Source organism: Phoxinus phoxinus (genome assembly GCF_949152265.1).
Source record: "Phoxinus phoxinus genome assembly, chromosome: 4".
Taxonomy (NCBI): domain Eukaryota; kingdom Metazoa; phylum Chordata; class Actinopteri; order Cypriniformes; family Leuciscidae; genus Phoxinus; species Phoxinus phoxinus.
The window spans coordinates 21,398,357-21,421,723 of NC_136879.1; the positions used below are offsets into that span (position 1 = coordinate 21,398,357).

A 23,367-nucleotide genomic window follows, 5' to 3' on the forward strand; every position below is an offset into this window, starting at 1 on the left:
AATCTGTTTATTCAATGTATTAAAGCATCTCCTCCATTGACAAAAAGGCCTCTGGTCTCCTTCCCTGTGCACTGCAGTGTTACACTATTTTTTGCTAACCTTGGAGGCTTGCCTTAAAATGGCTTTGGAAAAGTTGCTCTCTGGCTACTTTGAAGCGTCTATAGTGTGGGAGTGGCATAGGTTAGTTGTCACAATGAGTGAGAAAGTCTCTAAATCTCAAACCTCTGGGGAAACCATTTTAAAGATATGCTGAATAGAGGAGAGTCTGCTGGCAAAAAGAGAGCGTGACAGAGCTCGTAATAAAACGAAAATCAACATTGCCTTGGCTTTTCAGAGATTGCGAGAACTGAGATTTTTGAGATGCAATTTTTCTTGTACAGCATTATTTATTTTGAAGGGTGTGACTGTATATATATATATATATATAAAATTATAATTATAAATTTATGATTTTATTTAAAAAATATATGTTATATTAATGTATGCTCTGTAGGACCACCTGGAGATCCTGGGCTCCCTGGTGCCGGCGGGCCACCTGGGGATAGAGGGATGTTGGGTATACCTGGTTACTTTGGTATTTCAGGAGCATCTGTAACAGGTGTGAATAATCATAAATATCATATTTGTATGGCATTTATATATTGTAAATCATAGTTATGGTCTTAAGCTCAAACCTTCTGTCTGTTTCTTGATTCTCGTTCTAACTCTGCTCTGCTTTGCTCTTAGGTGCAATGGGTGAATCTGGTCTCCAGGGTCACAATGGACTCAAAGGAGAAAAGGGTGACCCAGGAAAAACATATGGGTCACTCTTAAGCTACGGTAATATCTCAGATTTTTTGTCCCATATTTTGGCTGACCATAATACTATTCAGTAAGCATTTTATTAGACATTTTAATATTTGAAAGAATATTATGTGTGTGACTGACATGTTAAGGCCAATTCACACCGCACAGACAAGCGCCAACAAACAAGTCTGTCGGAGTGTGAATTTTTTTCATGAAATTTTAAATCCAACAGCCAACTTCTTTGTTGCCGTTTGTCAGAGTGAATTAGCCTTTAGGGGCAAACATAAAAAGTTGGACTATACTGAAGGCACATTTTCATTATATATATATATTTATATATATTAAAAACTGTCTGTCACAGGGGGAAAAAATAATATATATGGGGAGCAGGAGAAATACCCATACTATGACTCTTCGAATGACAATCCTGGTGAGTGGATGCTACACAAGGCACACAATATACTTACACTACTACTAACAAAAGTTTGACGTTGCTGGGATTTTTTAATGTTTTTTTAAAGAAGTCTCTTATTCTCACCTAGGCTGCATTTATTTGATCATCAATACTGTTTTAACAGTAATATTGTGTAATAATATTGCAGTTTAAAACAACTGTTCTCTAGTTATATATCTTCTAAAATGTCATTTATTCCTGTGATGTCAAAGCTGGATTTACGGCATCATTACTCCAGTAATCACATGATCCTTCAGAAATCATATATATATATATATATATATATATATATATATATATATATATATATCAATATGATGATTTGCTGCTCAAGAAACTTGAAAACAGTAGATTTTATGTCTAACGTCACATAAATAAACAGGAAAATTGGTCTCAGCGTATCCACTTGTCGGAAAAACTGTTAATGGCAATACGAACTGACAGCAATATCTATGGACTTTTAAGGTAATCAGTTAGTTCTTTAATATTGTTCGTGTTTTATTCAATTAAAAAATCTAAATGTTAGTGAGAAGAAGAAAAATAAAATAACTTTTAGATGTCACTCTGCATATGTGATGGTCATCAGTTATGCTCATCTTTGCTCGCTCTTTTGAAGATATCTTGGGTCCTATTTTAATGATCTGAAACGCAACTGTCAAAGCGGAAAGCGCAAGTAATTTTGTGGGCGGGTCTTGGGCGCTGTTGCTATTTTCCCAGCGGGATAAATGCCTCTTGCGCCTGGCGCAAATCTAAAAGGGGTTGGTCTGAAGTAGCTTCATTATTCATAGGTGTGGTTTGGGCGTAACGTGAACTAAACCAATCAGAGCGTCCTCTCACATTCCCTTTAAGAGCTGGCGCGCTTGTTCCATGGCGGATTGCTATTATAACGGCGGAACGAGTTCTCGTTCTCGTCAGGGCCGTAAAAGACAGAGAAGTGACAATGTATGGGGATGGGAGAAACCCACCCAAATAAGCTTCGGTTAAACAGGCGTATAATAATTTGGGTAAATGTGTAAGCTAGATTTATGCCTATTTTTTCACATATTCATGGACACAACAATGATTTCCCTCGTGTGTTAATATTTTTCCTTGTAATAATGTATGATTTGCAAAAATGAAAACTGCTGCGTCCGTTTAGATTAGAGAATAAAATTGTATGCGAGTTGTTCACATGCTACATAATGGCCAAGCATGCGCCCTTAAAATAGCATATGACTATCGCGCAACTCGCCACTCTCTTTAGACTAGGTTTTTCCTGGTCAGTGGCGGAATTGTTTAGCAACTAAAATAGCACCAGGGAGCGTTTGCGCCGGAACACGCCTCCTCTTTGCGCTGATCCTGGAGGAATACATATATGGGGTTGCCGCAGGGACCGCTACACATGGACACCCAGCCTAGCACAGGTTCCACAATGCATAAAAGTGTAGGCCTGGTGTCAGATGCTCCGCACCGTCTGACTGCCGCAGGGGTGACGGAGGAACTTAACTGGGTTAGCCATTTCTGGTGAACACTACTGGAGCAATAGACTCACATATCCGGCCCAGCGGGGCAGGAATGGAGTTGCAAGGTGACACTAAGAATGGGTTCTTCACGCTACTGGCCACTCGGGGCGAGTATACGGGAGGATACCGGCTCTACACGGAGGCTATATAATCTAGCAAACATGTTGGGTGTTGCCCAGCTTGTAGCTCTACATATATCTGTCAGCGAGGTGCCTTGAGCCTGCGCCCAGGAGGAAGCAACACTTCTAGTTGAGTGTGCTCGGGACCCGAACGGGCAAGGCATGTCTTGGGATTGATACGCCAAGACAATAGCATCCACTATCCAGTGGGCTAACACCTGCTTGGAGACAGCCTTTGCCTTCTGCTGGCCTCCGTAACAGAAAAAGAGCTGGTCTGAGGTCCTAAAGCTTTGCATTCTGTCCACGTATATCTGCAAGGAGCGGACGGGACAGAGAAAAGCCAAGGCTGGGTCTACCTCCTCAGAAGGCAGCGCTTGCGGGTTCATTACCTGGTCCCTGAAGGGAGTGGTAGGAACCTTGGTCGTGTATCCAGACCAGGGTCTCAGGACAACGTGAGAGTTGGCCGGCCCGGATTCTAGGCACGATTTGTCAACCGAAAATGCTTGCAGGTCCCCTACCCTCTTAATGGAAGCCAGAGCAGTCAGGAGCACTGGATGCATTTTCGGCAACAGGATGTTTAACTGAGCTGACTGCAGTGGTTCAAAGCGAGGTCTCTGCAGTGCGCCGAGCACCAGAGACAGGTCCCAAGAGGGTATAGAGGGGGTCGAGGCGGATTCAGTCTCCTCAGAAAACTCATGCTTTCCCAATGACTTACCATCAACTGCATCTTGATGTGCAGCGATAGCGGCAACATACACTTTGGAAGTAATGGTGTCTACCACTGCCTGGGGTAGGTTACCTAGAACCTCCGCGTCCTGTCCAGGGACCAGACATGGAGTTTCCAGAGGTCTGGATGCGGGTGCCATAGAGTGCCCTATCTCTGAGAAAGCAGGTCCTTCCTCAGAGGAATAGGCCAAAGAGGGGCTGTCGCGAGGAGCATGAGTTCTGGGAACCAGGTCCGGTTGGGCCAATACAGTGTCTGTGGGAGAAGGCTCACTGGGGGAAATGCATTCTTGCCTAGGCCACGGGGCCAGCTGTGCGCCAGTGCATCCGTGCCGAGGGTCCCCTCGGACAGGGAGTAAAACATCTGACAATGGCTTGAGCCAAGCATAAGGCGTACTGTGCGCAACTTGAGGCAATTGATGTACCGATGCAGTTGAGGCCGTGTCCACAGACCTAAAACTGCATGCCTGTTGTACGTGGGCCCCCCAGCCTGTCGCAGAGGCATCCGTGAAGACCACAGCATGCCATGCCCGCTTGTTTTAGGGGAATACCTGCCCGTAGGAACGAAGGGTCCGACCGCGGGCTGAGAGTTTGGCGGCAATGCAGGGTGACGGGCACCCGGTACGCATTTCGGGACTCGGCTGTGAAGCCAGTGCTGAAGCAATCTTATATGAAGCAATCCGAGTGGCGTTATGTGGCTGTGGATGCCATATGCCCAGGAGCCTCTCTCTGGTGCTGAAGCACCCAGGGATGACCGCGGCTACGCAAACAGGACGATAGTGCAAGCTTGATGTGAGCACTCACATTCTCATTGAATGCACAACATTCTGAGCTGTGAAAACAGCTGTTTTGCTCTCTGTGAGATCGCGGCCAGCGCTGTCTGTGCTGTAACGCCAACACCAGCTTGAAGAGGCATTCTCCTGAAGAAGCAGACTCGTTTTTTGAAGTTAAAACACTCTCCAATAAGATTGCAGAGCAGGAACAGCATTCACCGTCTGGCTCCAAAGCGAAAGACAAAGATCGCACCTTCTGCTCATTATATGCTTGCGCCACGATGCACAGCAGCGGGTGCAATTACCGCATGCCAATGTGCATTGGCTCGTTTAGTTTACACTCGAAGTAGATTGGTCTCTCAAGCGAGATCCCCATTTCATCAGTTTATGACGTACGTCATAGTGAACTGACGAAGGGTAACCTTAGTGACCCCAAACTTTACTGACCGCATTTACGGTAGTGTATTGTTATCGTACTCTTTCCATTTAAAAGAGAGAAGACTGAGAAGAATTTTTTTTTTTTTTTTACGATTTATTTGTAATGTGAGTTGTAACATAATGACTTTTCATCTAGGGGAACCTGGAAAACGAGGCCCTCCTGGACGTAAAGGACCACAAGGAAATCCTGGCATTCCCGGTGAGTAGATATGGATTTTTTTTCCTTGCATTCTTCCATTTTCCATTGTCTGTCTTAAACAGCCCCGATGACATTGTGATTGTGTCACATCAAGCTATCTGCACATACCAGCACAGTACATGTATAAAATGCATGTTAGAGGGAGACTCGAAGCCATTAGTCTTTACAATTAAACTTTTGAGAGCATGTAAGCATTTAACTACAGTAGTTCCCTTGGTGCCTGTCTACTTTTGTGATTGTCTTTTTCATTGTCTTTTTATACTTTGACGTATTTTCATTTGAATTGTAATTAATTCAAGTAAACATTTAGCATGTTTAATGTAGACACACTAACATATGTCTCATTCTCGAGTGAACCGTTTGTGGTGAGCACAACATTTTAACTGTCACATGCTACATACATTTATCCAACACATGTATGCAAGTAACATCATACCTAAATACATAAGACGTTACACTAGTTCAAAAGAAGTACAGCTAATATACAGCGATGAGAGTATCTGTCTGTGACGTAGGTTACTACTGCCTTCCTGGAGAACCTGGAGAATCTGGACAGGTTGGAGAGAGAGGGTCTTTCGGATTACCAGGTGTCCAAGGGAGAAAAGGTGAGTTTTAAGACATTGACATATGATCTTAAATTAATGATAATATAATAATAAATGTTTCTTAAGCAGCAAATCAGGCTATTAGAATGATTTCAGAAGGATCATGTGACACTTAAGACTGTAGTAATGATCACAGGAATTGATACAAATTTAAATTGTAATAATATTTCACAATACTTTACTGAAGCTTTGATCAAATAAAGCAGCCTTGTTGAGCATAAGATACTTCTTTTGAAAAAAAAAATGTATTACCCAAAACTTACCCCAATAAATGACTTTGAAAAGTAGTGTAAAGTCAGTTAAATCAGAAAGAGCAGTTACATTTTTTATCAGTATGTTTTTACCAAAATGTTAAAACCAAAAAACAATTCATTCTAAAATTGGTTCATTTTGTCAGTACATTTTGTCATTTTTATAATTATTTAGTCATACATTTTAATCATGACTTAAGTGTCCAAAATCTTTTTAATGACACTATTTTAGTGAATAGGCTATACTAACGCTACATACTATGATCTATGATTTATCACATGAATAGGTCTATATCGAATATGTGCACTTTTTCATATTTTTTTAAACATACTAAAATGTTTTAAAGTGAGCAGCTTGTTTGTAGCTGAAGCATTATGTAATACATATAAATAATAATAAATATGTAATAAATAAATGTTTTTATTACAAAAGATGTAATAATTGAACATACAGGAGGAGGTATCTGTGTGAATGACTGATATGAATGTGCAGAACCTGCTCATAAGTATAAGAGCATCTCATCTGGTGCTGTCCATGGTGCTACTTAATTCTGGTTCTTTTGCCTAGCTGTAAAGTTGTGTGTAGTGTGTATCAGTGCCCATTAGGGGGCGGAAAACATGACCAAAGTATGAGCACCTGTGATTATTATATTTTTTGTGTTCCCTTTCAGGTCCTGATGGGGGATGTGCATGTGACCCATCTGGTGATCTACCTGGCGATCGTGGTCTCCAAGGCCCTCCGGGTGACCCTGGTGATCCTGGGCGAAAAGGCTACCAGGGTCCCAATGGTGATATCGGACCCATCGGAGAGAGGGGTGTGGCAGGTGTTACTGTATGTAAACCTGGTTGTGATTCAAAATAAGTTTGTATTGTGCTTGTATATATTTGTGAATCTAAGAATTTATTTTTGTTTGTGTCTGTTGTTGTTTCTCAGGGTCCCAGAGGCTTCACAGGTGTCCGAGGGATTAAAGGAGAGAAAGGAGGTGTTATGGTGTCATGCACAAAGGGTGAAGCATATTTGCGATTTATAGATTATTGTTAGATATGTTAACCATTTTAAGACTAACCAAAAATGGTCTAACAACTTAGGATTTCAATAAAATAATAAAGCATGAATTGGTTTGACGTTAAATGTTTGATAGTAGAATAGCAGAATCTGATTTTTCTGAAGTTATCCATCAAATCCCTCATCTTAATTTTGCATGTGAACCGACGTGCGATTATCAGAAGTTGTAATGTAATTTTTGCATTATGTTAAAGGGGTGAAAGGTGACCCGGGATCTGCTGGACTATTCGGAAATCCGGGGTATACTGGGAAGAATGGGGCTGATGGGAAGATTGGTGCTCCTGGAGATCCTGGATCTCTGGTACGTCATAAACATTTACAAAAAAGTTGTGCTGTACTATATACACAAACATGTATATGTTTGACTCCTTAACTAGTTACAATGTGTTATGAGCAATTCATATCATGTCATGTAATTGGACAGTTCAGTACTGAACCTTTTCTTCATATGAATTTTATGTACACATACAGTAATGTACAGACATTCATTTCTTTTTAAAAACCCTTTTTCTCTTCCCAGGGAGATGATCTTGTTGGACTGACAGGTGACAGGGGATGTCAAGGAGCTGTTGGTGTGAAAGGCTATAGAGGCCCAACTGGTCCTCCTGGACCATGTATGATGGGGTCAAATGGGCGACGAGGGCAACAAGGGGACCCTGGACCTCAAGGCCAATCAGGGCCACCTGGTCCTAAAGGGATTCAAGGTATGAGTCACAGTGCTGAGTAAGGTTTATATTCTATGTGACAAATTGGTATCAAGCCACTATTCCAGCTGTATTATAGCTGTATGCTGGTATGGAGGATTTTTTTTTATTCAGCAATGCTGCATTACATTAATCAAGCATGACACTCAAGACTTTTACATTATTACAAAAGATTTCTATGGCAAATAAATGCTGTTATTTTTAACTTTCTATTGCTCGTCCTGAAAAAAAAGTGTCACCATTTCCACAAAATATTAAGCAGTACAACTGTTTTAGCATTGATAATAATTACAAATGTTTCCTGAGCAGCAAATCATCATATTAAAATGATTTCTCAAGGATCATGTGACACTGAAGACTGGAGACTGGAGTAATTTTGTATTTTTTATCAAATAAATACATCCTTGGTGTGCCTTAAGATAATTATTTCAGAAGCATGAAAATTCATACTGACCCCAAATGAACACTGGTTTAAGGAAGGTAGAGTATGGTAATTTGTAAAGCACACGTCTTGATTGTTGATTTTCTTGGTAGGTGATACACTGCCCTGTGGGCCTGGCATTCTTGGAGCCCCTGGTTACAAAGGAATGGCTGGATGTAAAGGTAACAAAAGATTTTCTGATGAAAGAGTATGAAAGAAGGATGGTTGGAAAAAAATAAATGATGCAACTGAAGAAATGGCAATAATATACCTTAAAGTGTAGAGTTTCCTCAAAGGTTTCCCTGTATGTTATACATCGCTTTTGCTCTTTATTTGGTGCCAGTAATTCTGGAGCTGACATTCAGACAACCGTTCTGACATAATGTTAATACAGAATTTAACTTAATTCATGAATAACTCAGGCTTAGTGACATAGTTATTGATGTTTTGTTGTAAAATGTTTTGGACTAATGAAGTTACTCGGTTGTGTGACAGTGTTGAATGTCTTCAAATTGCAGTACAAATTGCTCAGAATGATCATATACAGTTTATGGCCAAAACCTTAATTTTTCCTTCCAGGTGAGAAAGGTACACTTGGAAATCCAGGATGCATAGGAAACACTGGACTAGGTGGTCCCAAAGGAGAGAACGGAGACCCTGGCGATTTTGGGTGTAGCGGACTGAAAGGTAGAGATTATAACTATAATTTGAGAGCTAGTCACATGTTTGAGCTGTTGGTGCATTTTAATTTTTGTTTAACTTTATGCATAATTATGCATTACTTGATTATGCGTTACTTGAATAAACCCTCTTTGAGTCTATTCAACATAGGGCTTGCACACTTTAAGCTCAACATCGGCTAGTCGCTGATCATGGCAATAGATAATAATAAGATAATAGGCAACGGGATAAGAAATCTTTGAAGTCTCATACTCAGAGAGCGCTCCAATAGATATGTTTGATTTTACCATCTGAATGCTCAAAATTGATATATATCAACCATAGCTGTGCACAGGGCAACCCATGCTCGAGTGTCAGCTTGAGGTTCAGGCTTATTTGTTCATTAATGACGTCATCGGCGACTAGTTGATGTCGACTATGTCAACCCCTGTTTCAAAATGCATTTATTAATTATTCTATATCTGCATGATATATCCACAGTATCAGCTTGACTAGAACGCATCCATTAGAAAAGTATTATACATCTAATATCTCTGCCATATCATCCGCAGGTCCAGGTGGATATTTAGGAGATCCAGGTGACACTGGCCCCGACGGCAACATTATAAGCGGCTCACCGGGCACACCTGGATTTCGTGGACCCCAGGGTCTGAAAGGGTCTTTTGGAGACTGTGTTATTGGGGCTCCAGGACCGATGGGCCCCTTTGGGGTTCAGGGATGTCAGGGCCCTAAAGGTGTACCTGGACCTCCTGGACCAATTGGATTGCAAGGTACTGCATTGACAGTTAAATAAGATCTGTCGAACAGCAATATTATTATGATATAAAGAAAAAAAACAATATTTAAAGGTCACTGTTTTGAAGATGTAAGATGTTTTGTGATGTTTGCACAGTCTAGTTAGTTGTCAGTCATGAGTTCACAATAGTCAGATCCATTAACTAAAATACTTAAATAATTAAATAATTGTTTCTGCAGGTACATCAGGTATTCCTGGACTTCCTGGAAGAAAAGGGGAAGAAGGAGATTATGGTAAACAAGGGGCTCCTGGTTTTCCAGGTGGGAGACCAGAACAATGTGACACAGGACAAGCTGGCCCACCTGGCAATACAGGACCACCAGGCTTTAGTGGACAGAGAGGTCAGTAGAGACCACTGCAGGCCTCGACAGAAGCTTGTTAGGATTGTTCTGATAACAATAATGTCACTTGTCTGTGTTAGGCACCCCTGGAGAGAAAGGATCACTTGGGGAGCTGGGACCTCCAGGCATTGGAGCTAAAGGAGACCCTGGTAAGCCTGGTTTCCCGGGCATTCAAGGATACACAGGCCTTCAGGGACCTTCAGGACTCAACGGGGACAGTGGAAATCCTGGATGTACTGGTCCAAAGGGTAAAGAGTCTTTCCACAGGTCTTGATGTGCTTTAGGGAGTTTATTCAATGAATGTACCCTGTTATGTGACCTTATTTAAACAAATGCCTCACTGTGGTTTGTAACATGTTGGTTGCCTGAAACAATTTACAGTTACGATGGATGTTACTATCAATGTTCTGTACTACCATACAGTAAGATTTAGAAAATGTATTTTATACTCAGCAAAGGTGCTGTTGATGCAAAAATACAGTAATATTGTGAAATATTATTACAATTTAAAATAACTGTGACTCTATTTTAATATATTTTAAAATGTAATTTATTCCTGTGATGCTAAAGCTGAATTACTCCAGTCCAGTCTTCAGTCACATGAGAAGTCATGCTGATATGCTGATTTGCCAATTTGATGCGTCCTTGTCAAATTAAAATTTCTTGCTGACGCCAAACTTTTGACCGTTAGTGTATTACATTTATGTTGACATTAGCTTCAACACTAAAATGTGTTAGGCCAATTTCTTTGTAATATATCAAATATATCAAATTTCCTTTTAAATGTGTGTGCTTTCGATATTTAGAGTTAAAAAACAAAGAAGGTGTCAGTGGGACACATGATTCTCACCTGTCATTTTACATCTAAGGTTTGCCTGGATTTCCTGGTCAAGATGGCTGTGCTGGCAACACAGGGCAGACGGGCCCTTTAGGGGTTCCTGGGCAAAAAGGCCTTAGGGGTCTGAATGGATCTCCAGGTTTCCCAGGGGGAAATGGAGCCAAGGGCCAGAAAGGTACTTCAAATCAATGTGAAATACCATTTTGTCATACTTTGGGTTGAGTCTAATGTGATGATGGCAGTTAAAGGTACCAATTTCTTTCTTTACAGGATGCATTGGGCCTCCTGGACCTCCAGGAGACATGATTTCAGTGCAAGTCAAAGGCCGGGTAGGACCATCTGGACCTCATGGGAAGAATGGTTTCAGTGGAGAAAGGGGTAAATCTGTAACAGATACTCAGGCACTGTTTACACCTGGTATTAAGATGCGCTTTGGTCGATCAGATCACCAAATGAGGGACGGGGGAGACACATACCCTTTTACCCCTGGTGTTTTAATCCCATCTCTTTTGTCCATTTTCAAACACTTCTGTACTGATTTCTTTGAGGGGAAATGTATGCTTTTTTTCCAGATCTTTGGATCTAATGGAGAAAATAAGCTCACGCAATTTACAAATGAACGTGACAAGAGACGACGGGAAAACACACGTAGCAGCTTTAGTTTCTGCTCTGACATTAAAACCCTATAACATGTAATGTCATGTAATTGACCCTTCGCAGGGAGCTTGATTGACAGGTGATCTGTCCAATCATACTTCGCCATCCGCCATTTTGTCCGACAAAGCAGTCAGGAGAGTTAGTAGATTAACATGGGAGGATTTGAACTTGAAAAGCAGAGTGTACTGACGCCTTTCCGCGGTTAAAACAACATTCCTTCTGATGTTCATTCATGTTTATTTGATGCTATAAATGAACTAGAAGGAAGAGATGATCAGTTCACGAGCAGCTTTAACTGATGCTCTACAGCGATCTGTCACGTCACATTAAGAGCCACAAACGGTATTTATGGTTTAAATTTCTTTTAAAAAATGACCAAATTTGAAAGGTGAGACTTTGTTTAATATGTTTAAGTACAAAAGTAACCGAAAAGTAACCTGGTCTGTCCTGTCTGTCTGCGTGTTGTCAGTGTCCTCTCTGCTCCGCGATGTATTTTTCACTGCGTGAGAACATGATGTGGCGTGAGAGCAAGGTAGCTTGTCGGTCATAGCGACAGTAACTAAGGGGGCCGGGTCTTTGCGAACTTTCAATTGTACAGTTAGAAATCAGGAATGGTGAGAGAACATTGTGCTTGATAAATTTTTGTCTCCAAACTTGGGTCTTCAGGTGCCAAAGTTTAAAACCTGTCTGACTAGAGCATTTCCCATATTGTTTATCCATTAAGTCAGTTTGCGGAGAGTAAGCGATGTTTTGTGGCTGTTCGAACACATTCAACCACATGAGCGTTTGCACTACGAAAGCAATCCGGTTGAATACATTTTCGGCTACCTCTGAAAGTGGCCAAGCTCAAAATGTTTTAGAGCTGTTTACACCTGTATTTAGTCGTCCACTTGTGATCCGATGGACCAAAACACATCTTAATATCCGGTTTAAACAGGGCCTCGGATCCTATGTTGGTTTCTAACTTTGATAGAAAAGACCTTCAGAAGATCACATAGTTTCTACTTCTTAATTCTCAGGTAATAAGGGTGACCCAGGCCCGCCTGGACCACCAGGTTATCCGGGACTTAATGGACCTCCTGGCTTTGAAAGTGGCTTTTGTGGAGCACCAGGCTTTCCTGGGTCTCCCGGTGAGCCTGGCACACGTGGGCGACCTGGGCCGAAGGGAATTGTGGGATACCCGGGGGAAAATGGTGATTCAGTGAGTGGATGGTCTTTTATTTATATGAATCTTAGTTTTTAATTCTTGCCAAATTATTTGAGTTTTATTGTTGGTTTGATTGTCTTTGACCCAAACACAGATAGTGTACATAAACAGTTGTGTAGATAAAGTGTCTGAGACCGTATATGTAGGATGTAGTCATTAACACGTTTGTTTGTTTGTTTGTTTGTTTGTTTGTTTGTTTGTTTGCTTGTTTGTTTGTAGGGTGATCCTGGATTGACTGGTATGGCAGGAACCCCTGGTTTCCCTGGGTTTGATGGTCCTAAAGGTAAAATACAATGCTTGAAACCTTGCTTACTCAAACCAACACTTCCCTTTCAAAAGTTTTGGGGTTGGTACGATTTTTTTTAATGTTTTCGAAAGAAGTGTCTTATGCTTATCTAGGCTGCATATATTTGAAAAAATTGCACATATATATATATAATTTATTCCTGTGATCAATGCTGGATTGTCAGCAACATTACTCCAGGCTTCAGTGTCACATGATCTTTCAGAAATCATAATAAATATGCTGATTTGCTGGAATGTTGAAAACCGTTGCGCTGCTTAATAGTAGAAACCGGGTAACTTTTTTAAGTTTCTTTGATTAGAAAGCTAAAAGAACAGCATTTGTTTAAAATAGATTTCTTTTGTAACGAAATATACGCGTTTACTGTCAGTTTTGATCAAATAAATGCATTGTTGGTGGATTAAAGTATTCATTTTTCTTACGATATGATCAAATCGTACTGACCCCAAACCTTAGAACAGTAATGTATGTATTCAATGCTACAACCCTTACAAACACTACACAATCATTATATATTAAATCTGCACATTTTAAGTCTCATGTGAAATGAGATCTATTGCAAAATCTCCTTGTACTGTGTTGAATAGGTGACAAAGGTGAGTCTATTGGTGAGCCTGGACGAACAGGTGAGAGAGGGCCCTGTGGAGAAATAGGCGTGTCAGGTATGGTTTACTTCATATAATTAACCCTTCTTGTAATATATATTTCTATAATACAGAAATGCATTGAAAAATAATTGTTCTGAGCTATAGAAACATCTCTTTTCTTTGGCCATAGCTCCCCCCGGTGACCAAGGAGACTGTGGTGACCCTGGACCACAAGGGCCTTATGGAAACTGTGGTCCACCTGGACCACCTGGGAACCCTGGCCATTATGGACTTCTCGGTAAAATACCCATTGTTAAACGGATCAATCTGGCTCTAAAATAGTGGATACATGTGCACTTGTGACTAGGTCACGGTGAGGAAATGTCCCCACCAGTAAAATAAACTTGTGACAACAAAGGTATTACCGATAACACAGGGGTTTAGGAGGGACCAAATCCTCTGCCACTTTTTTTTTAAATGTGTGACTGTGCTGTGACTCTGGAGCAGAGCAGATGCTTTCATTTTAAAATTGTAGAGTTCGTTGTCCAACTGGCCGAACACCGTGTGACACCAGTAACTACGACTACCGCAGCAAGCCTACATCATCTCAATTCCATAGTCATGCACCATATTAAGTTTTGCTGTGTTCTCAATAGTGTCCTTTCTGCTTTACAGGTGTGGTTGGGCCCCCAGGTCCGTGTGGAAGACATGGTCCAGAGGGTGCTCCAGGGCCTTCAGGTCGGCCAGGCCCTAAAGGAAACATAGGATGCCCTGGCCTTAGAGGTTTGAATACTTATGCTATGTACAAACAAAGTGGTGCTGCCATTCATTTTAAAAATAGAACAATCATTTCAGACTTGAAAACGTGCATTTTAAACGTGACTTTTTTGATAATTAATTGATCACTTGCAGGATCTCCAGGGCTCCCAGGGCTCCATGGGCTAGATGGCCTGAAGGGTGTCAAGGGTGAGATTGGATCTCGAGGTGAGATACATGTGAAATCTTTTGTGCTGTCAGAAGTTTTTGTTATTGCCTGCTTGCCATCCCTCTCACTCCCTCTCTCTTTCATTGTGCTTTAGGGCTGGGTGTAAAAGGTGATAGAGGCAATCGAGGACTGACTGGAAACAGGGGGGATCCAGGAGACCCAGGGTTGTATGGGATAACAAAAAATGGTGTTCAAGGTCCAAAAGGACCGCCGGGATGCCAAGGTAAATGACTCATAATCTTATTCAACCTATTAAAGGAGAACTCCGGTCAATTTTAACATTGAGCTAATTTTTTTGTACATTTGGAGTGCTGTCAATACAGAGAACAACGACAAAAATCGGTGTTGCCTACACTGTGTTATCCTCTTTTTAAAATTTGCACCCTACTGACTTCAATGGGGCAAGTTTTAAACCTGCTTTTAGCCTCTTAACATCCTTGATGTGTCATACAAGTGCCAAGCCATGTGAGTGATTCTTTTAGAGTTAAAGGAACACTCCGACTTTTTGGGACTTTAGCCTATTCACTTTATCCCCCAGAGTTAGATAAGTCCATACATACCTTTTTCATCTCCGTGCGTGCTATAAGTCTGTTTGACGCACCCACCGCTAGCCTAGCTTAGCATAAAGACTGGATGTAAATGGTTGCAGCTAGCATACTAATCCAAATAAGTGACAAAATAACGCAAAAAATTTCCTATTTACATGTTGTGATTGGTATAGTCACAGAGTGTACAAAAAACAAAGTCACATCAGACACAGACATATTTTAACCGTATAAATACTGGGAACTATATTCTCTGAAGGCGAAGCACTGCTACTTGGGCGGATTGATAACCGCAGCACCTGAGATTGTAACCCGAGACACTTGAAAACGGATTATTGTTGCATAATTATCCTATAGCTTAATTTGCTAACAGTTTAACATTATTTAACTAATTTCAATGAAATGATAGGGTGTACCACGGACAAAAATGCATGCACAGGCCATATTTGAAGATGCAGCATTGATAAAGGCAACATTTTTAATTTTCTGTCACATGTAGGCCTACTAGAAAGGTGACATATTTTCAAGATTATTTTATAAAAATGTGTTTATATTAGCCAGTGATAAAAAGTAAGTTTGCGTCGTCGTTGTTGAGCCCAGAATAGTCGGCACGGACTTATCTTTGAGCAACAGTTATCTGGCAAAGCCAGCATCATATTGGGATTTTTTCTCAAAACAGTCATCCTTAAAATGTATAGAACACACGCTTAAATTAACACTGCCGTGACTGAGACGTCCACAAAAAATAAAGTGCATCCATTTTTCCCTGACGCCTGGATCTTTCACAGCGTATTCAAAGATGTTGTTTGTCCACAGCCAGGAACAGCACATCTGCGTGGCATCGTAATTTCCCTGTACACAGACCCACTCGCTGTCCGTCGACTGAACACTTGTGCGGCGCGCGACAACGATACGAAATGAGCGTAGTTGTCTTGTGCTTAAAGTGTAGTTGTCTTGTGCTGGAGGCGGTCATTATGCAAACGCTGGTACGTCACTTCGCACCGTGACGTCACTTCTTACCATGGATCCAGAACGAGCTGTATTTAGAGCTTGATTAAATAAATGATTCGTTTATAATGGGGAGGAAGTCTTAAGCTATGAAACTTGCAGGACGTTTTAATGGTACAAAGACCTCTTATATACCAAAAGATCAAGGCAAATTTGGTTTCTCATGTCATGACCCCTTTATGAAAATTTACCGGCCATAAGTATGTTTTACCAGCTATTTTTGCAATTTTGACACCAATCATTTTAGATACCACAATTCAGGTGCTTTAATCTTAGAAAGTACTTTAATCTTCACTGTTGTCTCTTTCTCCTTTTTTAAATAGGTGATCCTGGTCCAATGGGTCCTCCTGGATTTCGTGGTGAAGAATGTAAGATTCTTAAATCTGGACCTTTTGGAGGACAGGGTTTCCCTGGACTAGATGGACCTCCAGGTGTGTGTGGTCATTTGGAGAAGAGTTTTTATTTAAAAAATTGCACGATGTCAATCCTGGCATGGCACAATTGATGCATACAAATAAGATTTGAGAGCTAAGGTGGATGGCAGTATGTGTTTATGTGTAAGATTATGTATTATGTGCGTGGTCTGTGTTTTGCTGTTCCAGGGCCCATGGGAGAGATGGGAGAGCCAGGCAATGTCTTCGCAGTGTGTGGTGATTGTGGTGTCCCAGGTGTTCCTGGATCTCCAGGATATAAAGGAGAAAAAGGATGCATTGGGTCTAACGGCCTGCCAGGGTATCAGGGTCCAGAAGGTCCAAAAGGTAAAATAATCAGCCTAAAAAGCTGCCACTATACATGCACTTTTTGTGAAACTATATGCTTTCCAGCAGTTTTGTGATTTAGGTTTTTCTATTATTATTATTATTGCACAGGTGAAAAAGGGGAATGTGGGCTTATTGGCCTTCCGGGACCCTGTGGCCCCATGGGTGATTGTGGACCCCCAGGACCCTGTGGTGCAAAAGGAGAGAAAGGGGACACAGGTCAGTGGAGCCTTCAGATCATCAAGTTGCCCATCTTATAAATCAATACATTTATAATGTATTCCCCTTTCAATCTCTCTCCCTTTGTATTTGTAGGTCTAAAAGGAGAGCCTGGCGATGTCAGACGTCCTAATCCTATTCATCCTTCTCTGGGCCTCCCTGGTGCTTGTGGTCCATGTGGCCCAAATGGTGAAGATGGAGAAGACGGACCTAATGGCAGTGAGGGACCGAAAGGTACAACTCAATTCAACAGCAGGGCGTGTATTTGTAACCAGGATTCATTTGATCATGAAGTATCTCCTATTCTTGGCAGTGTTGTTATTGTTAAGTGCCAAGACTATATTGCTAAATTGTATTTGCAAAAAAGCACCATAGATTCTTAATTAAAGTAGTCCATACAACTATATTTTCTTGCTTTTATAAACAATCAACATCCTGATTGCCCCGCAAAATCACAGGTGGTCCCCCTAGTAGAGTTGACAGTGTCGTTTCTGCTCAGGTGTGAAGGGACCAAAGGGGGCTGATGGGTTCCCTGGACCTCCTGGGCCAGTAGGACCAGACGGACCTCCTGGAGACCCTGGATATGAAGGCGTAAAAGGACCCACAGGCTCTCAGGGTATGTAATTGTGTGTGTTTACTGACTCAACTAGGCCTGACACTGTTGTATCTTCTTTCCTCCTTCTATCCAATCATTCATCAACTGCATTTACATTCATTCATTTAGCAGATGCTTTTATCCAGAGCGACTCACATCGAGCCATTCATCAACCCAACCATTTGCCCATCACTTTTTTTCTATCTCAGGACCCCTGGGACCAGATGGTGATCAGGGTCCTCCTGGAATCAATGAGACGTTTTCCTCGGGCTTCCTTTTGGTGATGCACAGCCAGTCTGAGATTGTGCCAACTTGTCCCCGGGGCCTAACCGAGTTATGGACCGGCTACAGCCTGCTATACATGCAGGGTCAGAAGAGAGGACACACACAAGACCTGGGTATGTGGCTAATACACACGGTCACACTCACAAGTGCCTGTGATTCCATTAAATGTTGACTAGGTTCTGGAACAGAGAATTTTTGTTATTGTAGTATCATTGAGATACTATTATAGTTTTTTTTTTTTTTTTTTGAATTAGTTTTTCATTTTAGTCAGTTTAAGTCATTTTGTTGTGTTTTTGTCATTTTTATTTGTTATTGTTTTAAATGTCTATATAGTTGTATTTAGTTATTTTAGTTCAGTTCATCAAAAAAAAAAGTGCTTTGGCAACTAGCTGAGTTAAAACGTTTATTTTTCATTTAAGCAACAAATATTTTTTACCGTTTTATTTAACTATAAAAACCCCATATTGCCATGTGATGTATTCAAACTTATTTTTGTGTGTGTGTTTTCACCAGGCCAGGCAGGTTCATGTGTACCGATGTTCAGCACCATCCCGTTCTCTTGCTGTGATATGCACTCCTGTAATTACTCCAGCCACAGCGAAAAATCCTATTGGCTGTCCACAACTGCCCCGATTTCTATGACGCCTATAAAAGGAATGGAAATTCAGCCACACATCAGCAGGTGTGTGGTGTGTGATGCTTCATCGCCAGCCATTGCGATACACAGTCAAGACTTGTCTACACCACTTTGTCCACCAAACTGGAGAAGCCTCTGGACCGGATATTCATTCATTAAGGTAAGAGAAGTACAGCTCTGTTCCAAACCCTAGTAAGCTGCCTATAAGAACTTTTTTTCCCATTGCGAAAGCTGCTGCCTTAGGGGTCTTTCACAGGCGTCTAAAAACGCAACCTGTCGATCATATTACGCATCATTGATCATATCATGAGGCTTTGGGTATTTTTATAACAGTAAAGGATGTTTACATGGGAAATGCTAAGAAGGTGTAGCATTCAGTCTATTATAAAACACTACAAATAATGCATGTCTGTCCATTATATAATCAAAATCCACTTTGGATCGCAATCGGCAGTTATTACAAGTACTCGATGATGGGTTTTGAGCAAAAAACTTAATAATCTTATAAATTTGTGACATGTAATTTGATGCTAATTGTAGCTAATGCTCCGGTTACCTAGCTGCTAATATATTTAAGATGAATTTGGTCAAAATAATTCTCGTAAGGTCTCATATATAGTTATTTATACGCTTATAGTTTGTTTCTGGTGTAGTGCAAAACTTTATTTATCTTAATTTACTGTTGTTTTTGTGCAGTGGACGAGGTTAAAGCAAAATGTCAGCTATTGTGCAGGTGTGAATTAGCCGTAGGCGATCGATCGTTTCGCGTTCGGTGTGAAAGCACTGTTCGTCGCCGCTTCGCTTTATCGCATTGCACACAGTGTAAAGGGGTTTTAAAGCAGAGCTATGCAGTTTCGGGAATTTCTTCGCTGTATTCTCGCTTTTTTGCCCGCAGGTTTCTCTATAGAGCTCCCCCTACAGCTTCGGAATAGACATTTGACAACACTGTAGAAAAACTCGTTGGCGACTCTCAGATACCAGAGGCTAGTAGATCAACGACATCAAAGCAGACGGGACATTCTTTACAACGTCTTCTTCATTCGGGTTCGAACAGCGTGAGGGAGCGCATTAATGACAGAATTTTAGCCGATTTTTTTTTTGCCGTGAAGCAATTCGTTACCTCGCGAGACCTGATATCACGCGATACATCCTGACGCGCCGGCCCAAAGTTGCAAGGGTGGTTTTTCCGCTCACAGGCGACAGGGGGGTGCGAGACGACCACCATTCAACCCAAAAAAAGTAATTTAACCATTCCAATGACTCCGAAGCTGTTCAGTTAAGGTAAAAAACCTGCATAGTTCACCTTTAAGGCTATGTCAGAATGCACTGCAACCATCTCAGACAATATTTTCATCCAAGATGAATAAATATAAATCTTTTCAATTAAGAATATATTTTATACAGTACTGAAAAATGATAAATCATTTAGTTTAACATGAACCATTAAACTGAACCATTAACATGGACCAGTGTCTTTGTAATGTAATTGTTCTTGTGTCGTTGTTAGCATCACGCTAACATCATACTCAAAAGTTTGGGGTCAGTAGGATTTTTTTTTATTTTTTTTATGAAATCATTTTATTCAGCAATTTTTTTTTTAAGTGTTCAAAAGTGACAGTAAAGACATTTAAAATGTTACAAAATATTTATATTTCAAATAAATGCTGTTCTCTTTAACTTTCTATTCATTGAAGAATCCTGAAATAAATGTATCACAGTTTCCACACAAAAAATTAAGCAGTACAACTGTTTTCAACATTGATAATAATAATAATAATTTATTGGGCAGCATATGATTTCTGAAGGATCATGTGACACTGAAGACTGGAGTAATGATGCTAAAAATTCACAGGAATAAATGACAATTAAAAATATATTAAAATAAAAATCATATTTAAAATTGTAATTACATTTCACAATATTACTTTATTTTTAATCAAATAAATGCAGCCTTCGTGTGCATACGAGACTTTCAGAAACCAAAGCAAAATCTTACCAACCTCAAACTTTTGAGTAGTAGTGTGTGTAACTCTATACATTTTAAACCAATCACATGATGCAACTTATTTTCTGTGTTCCAGTATACAGGATCAGAGAAAGAGCGAGGTGAACAGTCTCTGACGTCGACAGGAAGCTGCTTGCAGAACATCCGCAGTCAGCCGTTCGTGGAGTGCCAAGGTCAGGCTGGCACATGCCAGTATTTCGCCACCAGCTACAGTGTCTGGCTGAGAAACAGCTTTAACTCCAATCCTCAAAGTCCTGTGCAGGAGAACCACGAGGACGTCAGCAAATGCAACGTCTGCATGATGAATGATCCCAACAATTGATACTAGTCACGCATGATTTAAAAACAACAACAACAAAAACTGCACTGAGAACGCACATCAATAGGTCACTGGATTGGAAGTGATTGAGATGCTTTTGGTCACTTTTTTTGTTTTTTAAAGGATCAAATTGACATAATTTGTGACCATTTTTTTGATGAACTACAGGCTGTGAACTTTTTACTTCACTAGATATGTTCCAACATAGTTCTGTCTAACACGACTTCTTTTACATCTTTACCCAGTGCACATGTTGCTTCTAGTTTTTATTACATTTAAAAAAATGTAGTAAAAACCAAGACAATTTGCACAAATTCCTATACACCAATATTCATGTTCTCCCTGGTTCCTTGTATCAGCAACTATTATGTTTGTGTGCACATTATCAGCACAATATTGTAATGCTAGTTTAGGTCTATTGTGCTTATGTCTTTAACCTAAAAGATGAACACTAAACCTTGAAAATGAAACTCTCGTGATCCAGTGAAAGGCGTCTGCTAGGAACATTGCTAGCTAAATTGATATTGCGGCGGTCAGTGTAAAGGCACCTTTTGTCATGTAGGTTCAGGTTTCTCTATATAGAAATTAACAAATGACTGTTTAAAAGAAATGGTTTACTAGACTTGAATTTCAAATTTTCTTGAATTCAAACCAAGCATTTTGTGCAGCCACATTTTGGCAAAAGCCAGTCATTTTGGAAATCAAGACAACATTAGCTGTTGGTTTTTAGAATGTTCGAGAAGATTTCAAAGATTTAGTCATTTTGGGAGGCAATTTAATCTCAAGGCAATCAAGGTGTACATTATTATCTGCTATGTTTCCACGCAAACACCAAGATGTGCATTTACATTCTAAAAATGCGCGTATAAAAACGTATACCGGTATGTACAATTGAGTCGTATATTTTTTTTTTATCCATTAAGAAGAGGTTTTGAGGTGCAAGTAATTTATGACGTATGAAAAAAAAAGTGAAACCGTCGGGTTCCAGCAATAAAACCCATAGGTAAATTGACTTTGAATGATAACTTATAAATCTTTAAAGACAACCTGTGAGCTATGATGTTGTTAATCCATGATGTTTGCTTCAGCTGATACCTTCAACCTGCATTATTTTAAACTTATTTTTTACATTAATTGTGTTGAGTTAACAGCAGAATTCCTTGTGGAAAAACTACATTACCCATGATACTGTACAGAAAGTTACACCAATCGGAGTCGAAAGAAACTGAACGTGCCAAAAGAGCTTTTTAGTTCCGCCCACTCCCATGAAGCACTTCGAATGACATAATTCAAGTAGTCGATCACAAAATACTTACATGTTTGTATATACAGTATATAGCCTATGCATATTTTGCAATAAACTTAATGTTGTTTTTATATAATCAACATTTGTAAATGAGTACGTTTTATATTTCGAATTCGATTATGCTGTTCGCAATTCTTCATGGGATTGTAGTCATTTCCCTCAGTAAATCCATTAAGTACACAGTCTTGTTGTACCTTTGTACTTTGGTCTAATTTTTAAAAACTTTTGGAAAAATTAATGGAACCAGCGCCATTGCAGTTCTGTCAGGTCCATTAAGTCAAGAACACACGTGACAATAAAAATGATTTAGGAATTTTTTATTGAATAAATTGCAATTCAATTTTTTTTTATTTTTTTTATTTTTTTGCCGGTATGGCTCGGTTCAGGGAGTCCTCTGACCATGAAATAGCACTGCAGGACAGCAGCAGCATTAGGGAAAGCTCACACAGTCTAGGACTGGGAGAGCTGAGCTATTCCCCCATATGAACAGAGCAGCAACGATGACAGAAAAGCAAATGCCACGTTATGCACGACAAAGAGGAGCTGGGGAGGTGGCGGGCTGCAGAGATGCGAGCAGCAACTGAATCTGCTTTAAATAGGGCGCCCTGTTTTTAGCATAGCCATTAGCGAGGGGAGTTGAACCGAGTTGAACAGCTGATGCGCTGAAGCAGCATCAGAACAACAGCTGATGAGAGCGTGTTGTTGGCCAGTAGCGTTAGCAGTGTCTTGACTACTTGGCCTGCCAGAACTGATGCTCAATTAACTTCCATTTTTATTAGGCTACATAATTTGCCCAATTTCCCAGGAAATGACTATTTTGTTCTCTTGAACACATATTGAAAGTGTGCTTAATTTGCTTTATGTTTGTGCGATTGTCCAATTTTGAGCAGTTAAATTCGCAACTTTGGATGGAAATAGTCAGTAGGCTATTGGGTTTTTCCATTCCGAGACGTCTCGCGCATGACACGGCGTTCGAAAATCGCGTCTCGAGAAACCTTGTGTTTTTCCCCCATTCCACTGCCCGCGTCTTGCGCTTTTCAAAGCAAAACCGCATGCTGTGTGAATGGCTGTGTTAACCAACGTTCTACAGCATGAACTAACAAACATTTGGGTTTCTTTAAGACTTTGTCTCGGGTTTCCAAAGGAAACACATCCTGTGGCAAAGACTTATCACGTCAGTATATGGCTGTGAATGCGAATGCTTGGAGGATATTCAAGACTTCAGTCAGTGTTAAAACACTCCTTATTTCACC

The 23,367-nt window shown here is 40.5% G+C and overlaps 1 protein-coding gene across 1 annotated transcript in view; it reads left to right on the top strand.

Annotated features, from left to right (window-relative positions):
• Positions 1 to 21,418, top strand: part of col4a4 (collagen, type IV, alpha 4) — a 58,778-nt gene extending 37,360 nt beyond the window's left edge. Inside the window, exons 19-49 of the mRNA XM_079610542.1 lie at positions 494 to 598; positions 727 to 819; positions 1,148 to 1,216; positions 4,932 to 4,994; positions 5,510 to 5,599; positions 6,522 to 6,682; positions 6,785 to 6,857; positions 7,111 to 7,217; positions 7,437 to 7,620; positions 8,155 to 8,223; positions 8,621 to 8,728; positions 9,274 to 9,492; positions 9,698 to 9,859; positions 9,940 to 10,107; positions 10,729 to 10,872; positions 10,968 to 11,075; positions 12,374 to 12,555; positions 12,781 to 12,844; positions 13,453 to 13,527; positions 13,643 to 13,750; positions 14,128 to 14,235; positions 14,365 to 14,436; positions 14,532 to 14,660; positions 16,314 to 16,421; positions 16,593 to 16,748; positions 16,860 to 16,967; positions 17,064 to 17,201; positions 17,467 to 17,583; positions 17,772 to 17,960; positions 18,361 to 18,644; positions 20,566 to 21,418. Of these exons, the coding sequence (XP_079466668.1) occupies positions 494 to 598; positions 727 to 819; positions 1,148 to 1,216; positions 4,932 to 4,994; positions 5,510 to 5,599; positions 6,522 to 6,682; positions 6,785 to 6,857; positions 7,111 to 7,217; positions 7,437 to 7,620; positions 8,155 to 8,223; positions 8,621 to 8,728; positions 9,274 to 9,492; positions 9,698 to 9,859; positions 9,940 to 10,107; positions 10,729 to 10,872; positions 10,968 to 11,075; positions 12,374 to 12,555; positions 12,781 to 12,844; positions 13,453 to 13,527; positions 13,643 to 13,750; positions 14,128 to 14,235; positions 14,365 to 14,436; positions 14,532 to 14,660; positions 16,314 to 16,421; positions 16,593 to 16,748; positions 16,860 to 16,967; positions 17,064 to 17,201; positions 17,467 to 17,583; positions 17,772 to 17,960; positions 18,361 to 18,644; positions 20,566 to 20,811 (4,007 nt within the window). The 3' untranslated portion in view covers positions 20,812 to 21,418. The remainder of the gene's footprint in view (positions 1 to 493; positions 599 to 726; positions 820 to 1,147; positions 1,217 to 4,931; positions 4,995 to 5,509; positions 5,600 to 6,521; positions 6,683 to 6,784; positions 6,858 to 7,110; positions 7,218 to 7,436; positions 7,621 to 8,154; positions 8,224 to 8,620; positions 8,729 to 9,273; positions 9,493 to 9,697; positions 9,860 to 9,939; positions 10,108 to 10,728; positions 10,873 to 10,967; positions 11,076 to 12,373; positions 12,556 to 12,780; positions 12,845 to 13,452; positions 13,528 to 13,642; positions 13,751 to 14,127; positions 14,236 to 14,364; positions 14,437 to 14,531; positions 14,661 to 16,313; positions 16,422 to 16,592; positions 16,749 to 16,859; positions 16,968 to 17,063; positions 17,202 to 17,466; positions 17,584 to 17,771; positions 17,961 to 18,360; positions 18,645 to 20,565) is intronic.
• The last annotated feature ends 1,949 nt before the right edge of the window (positions 21,419 to 23,367 follow it).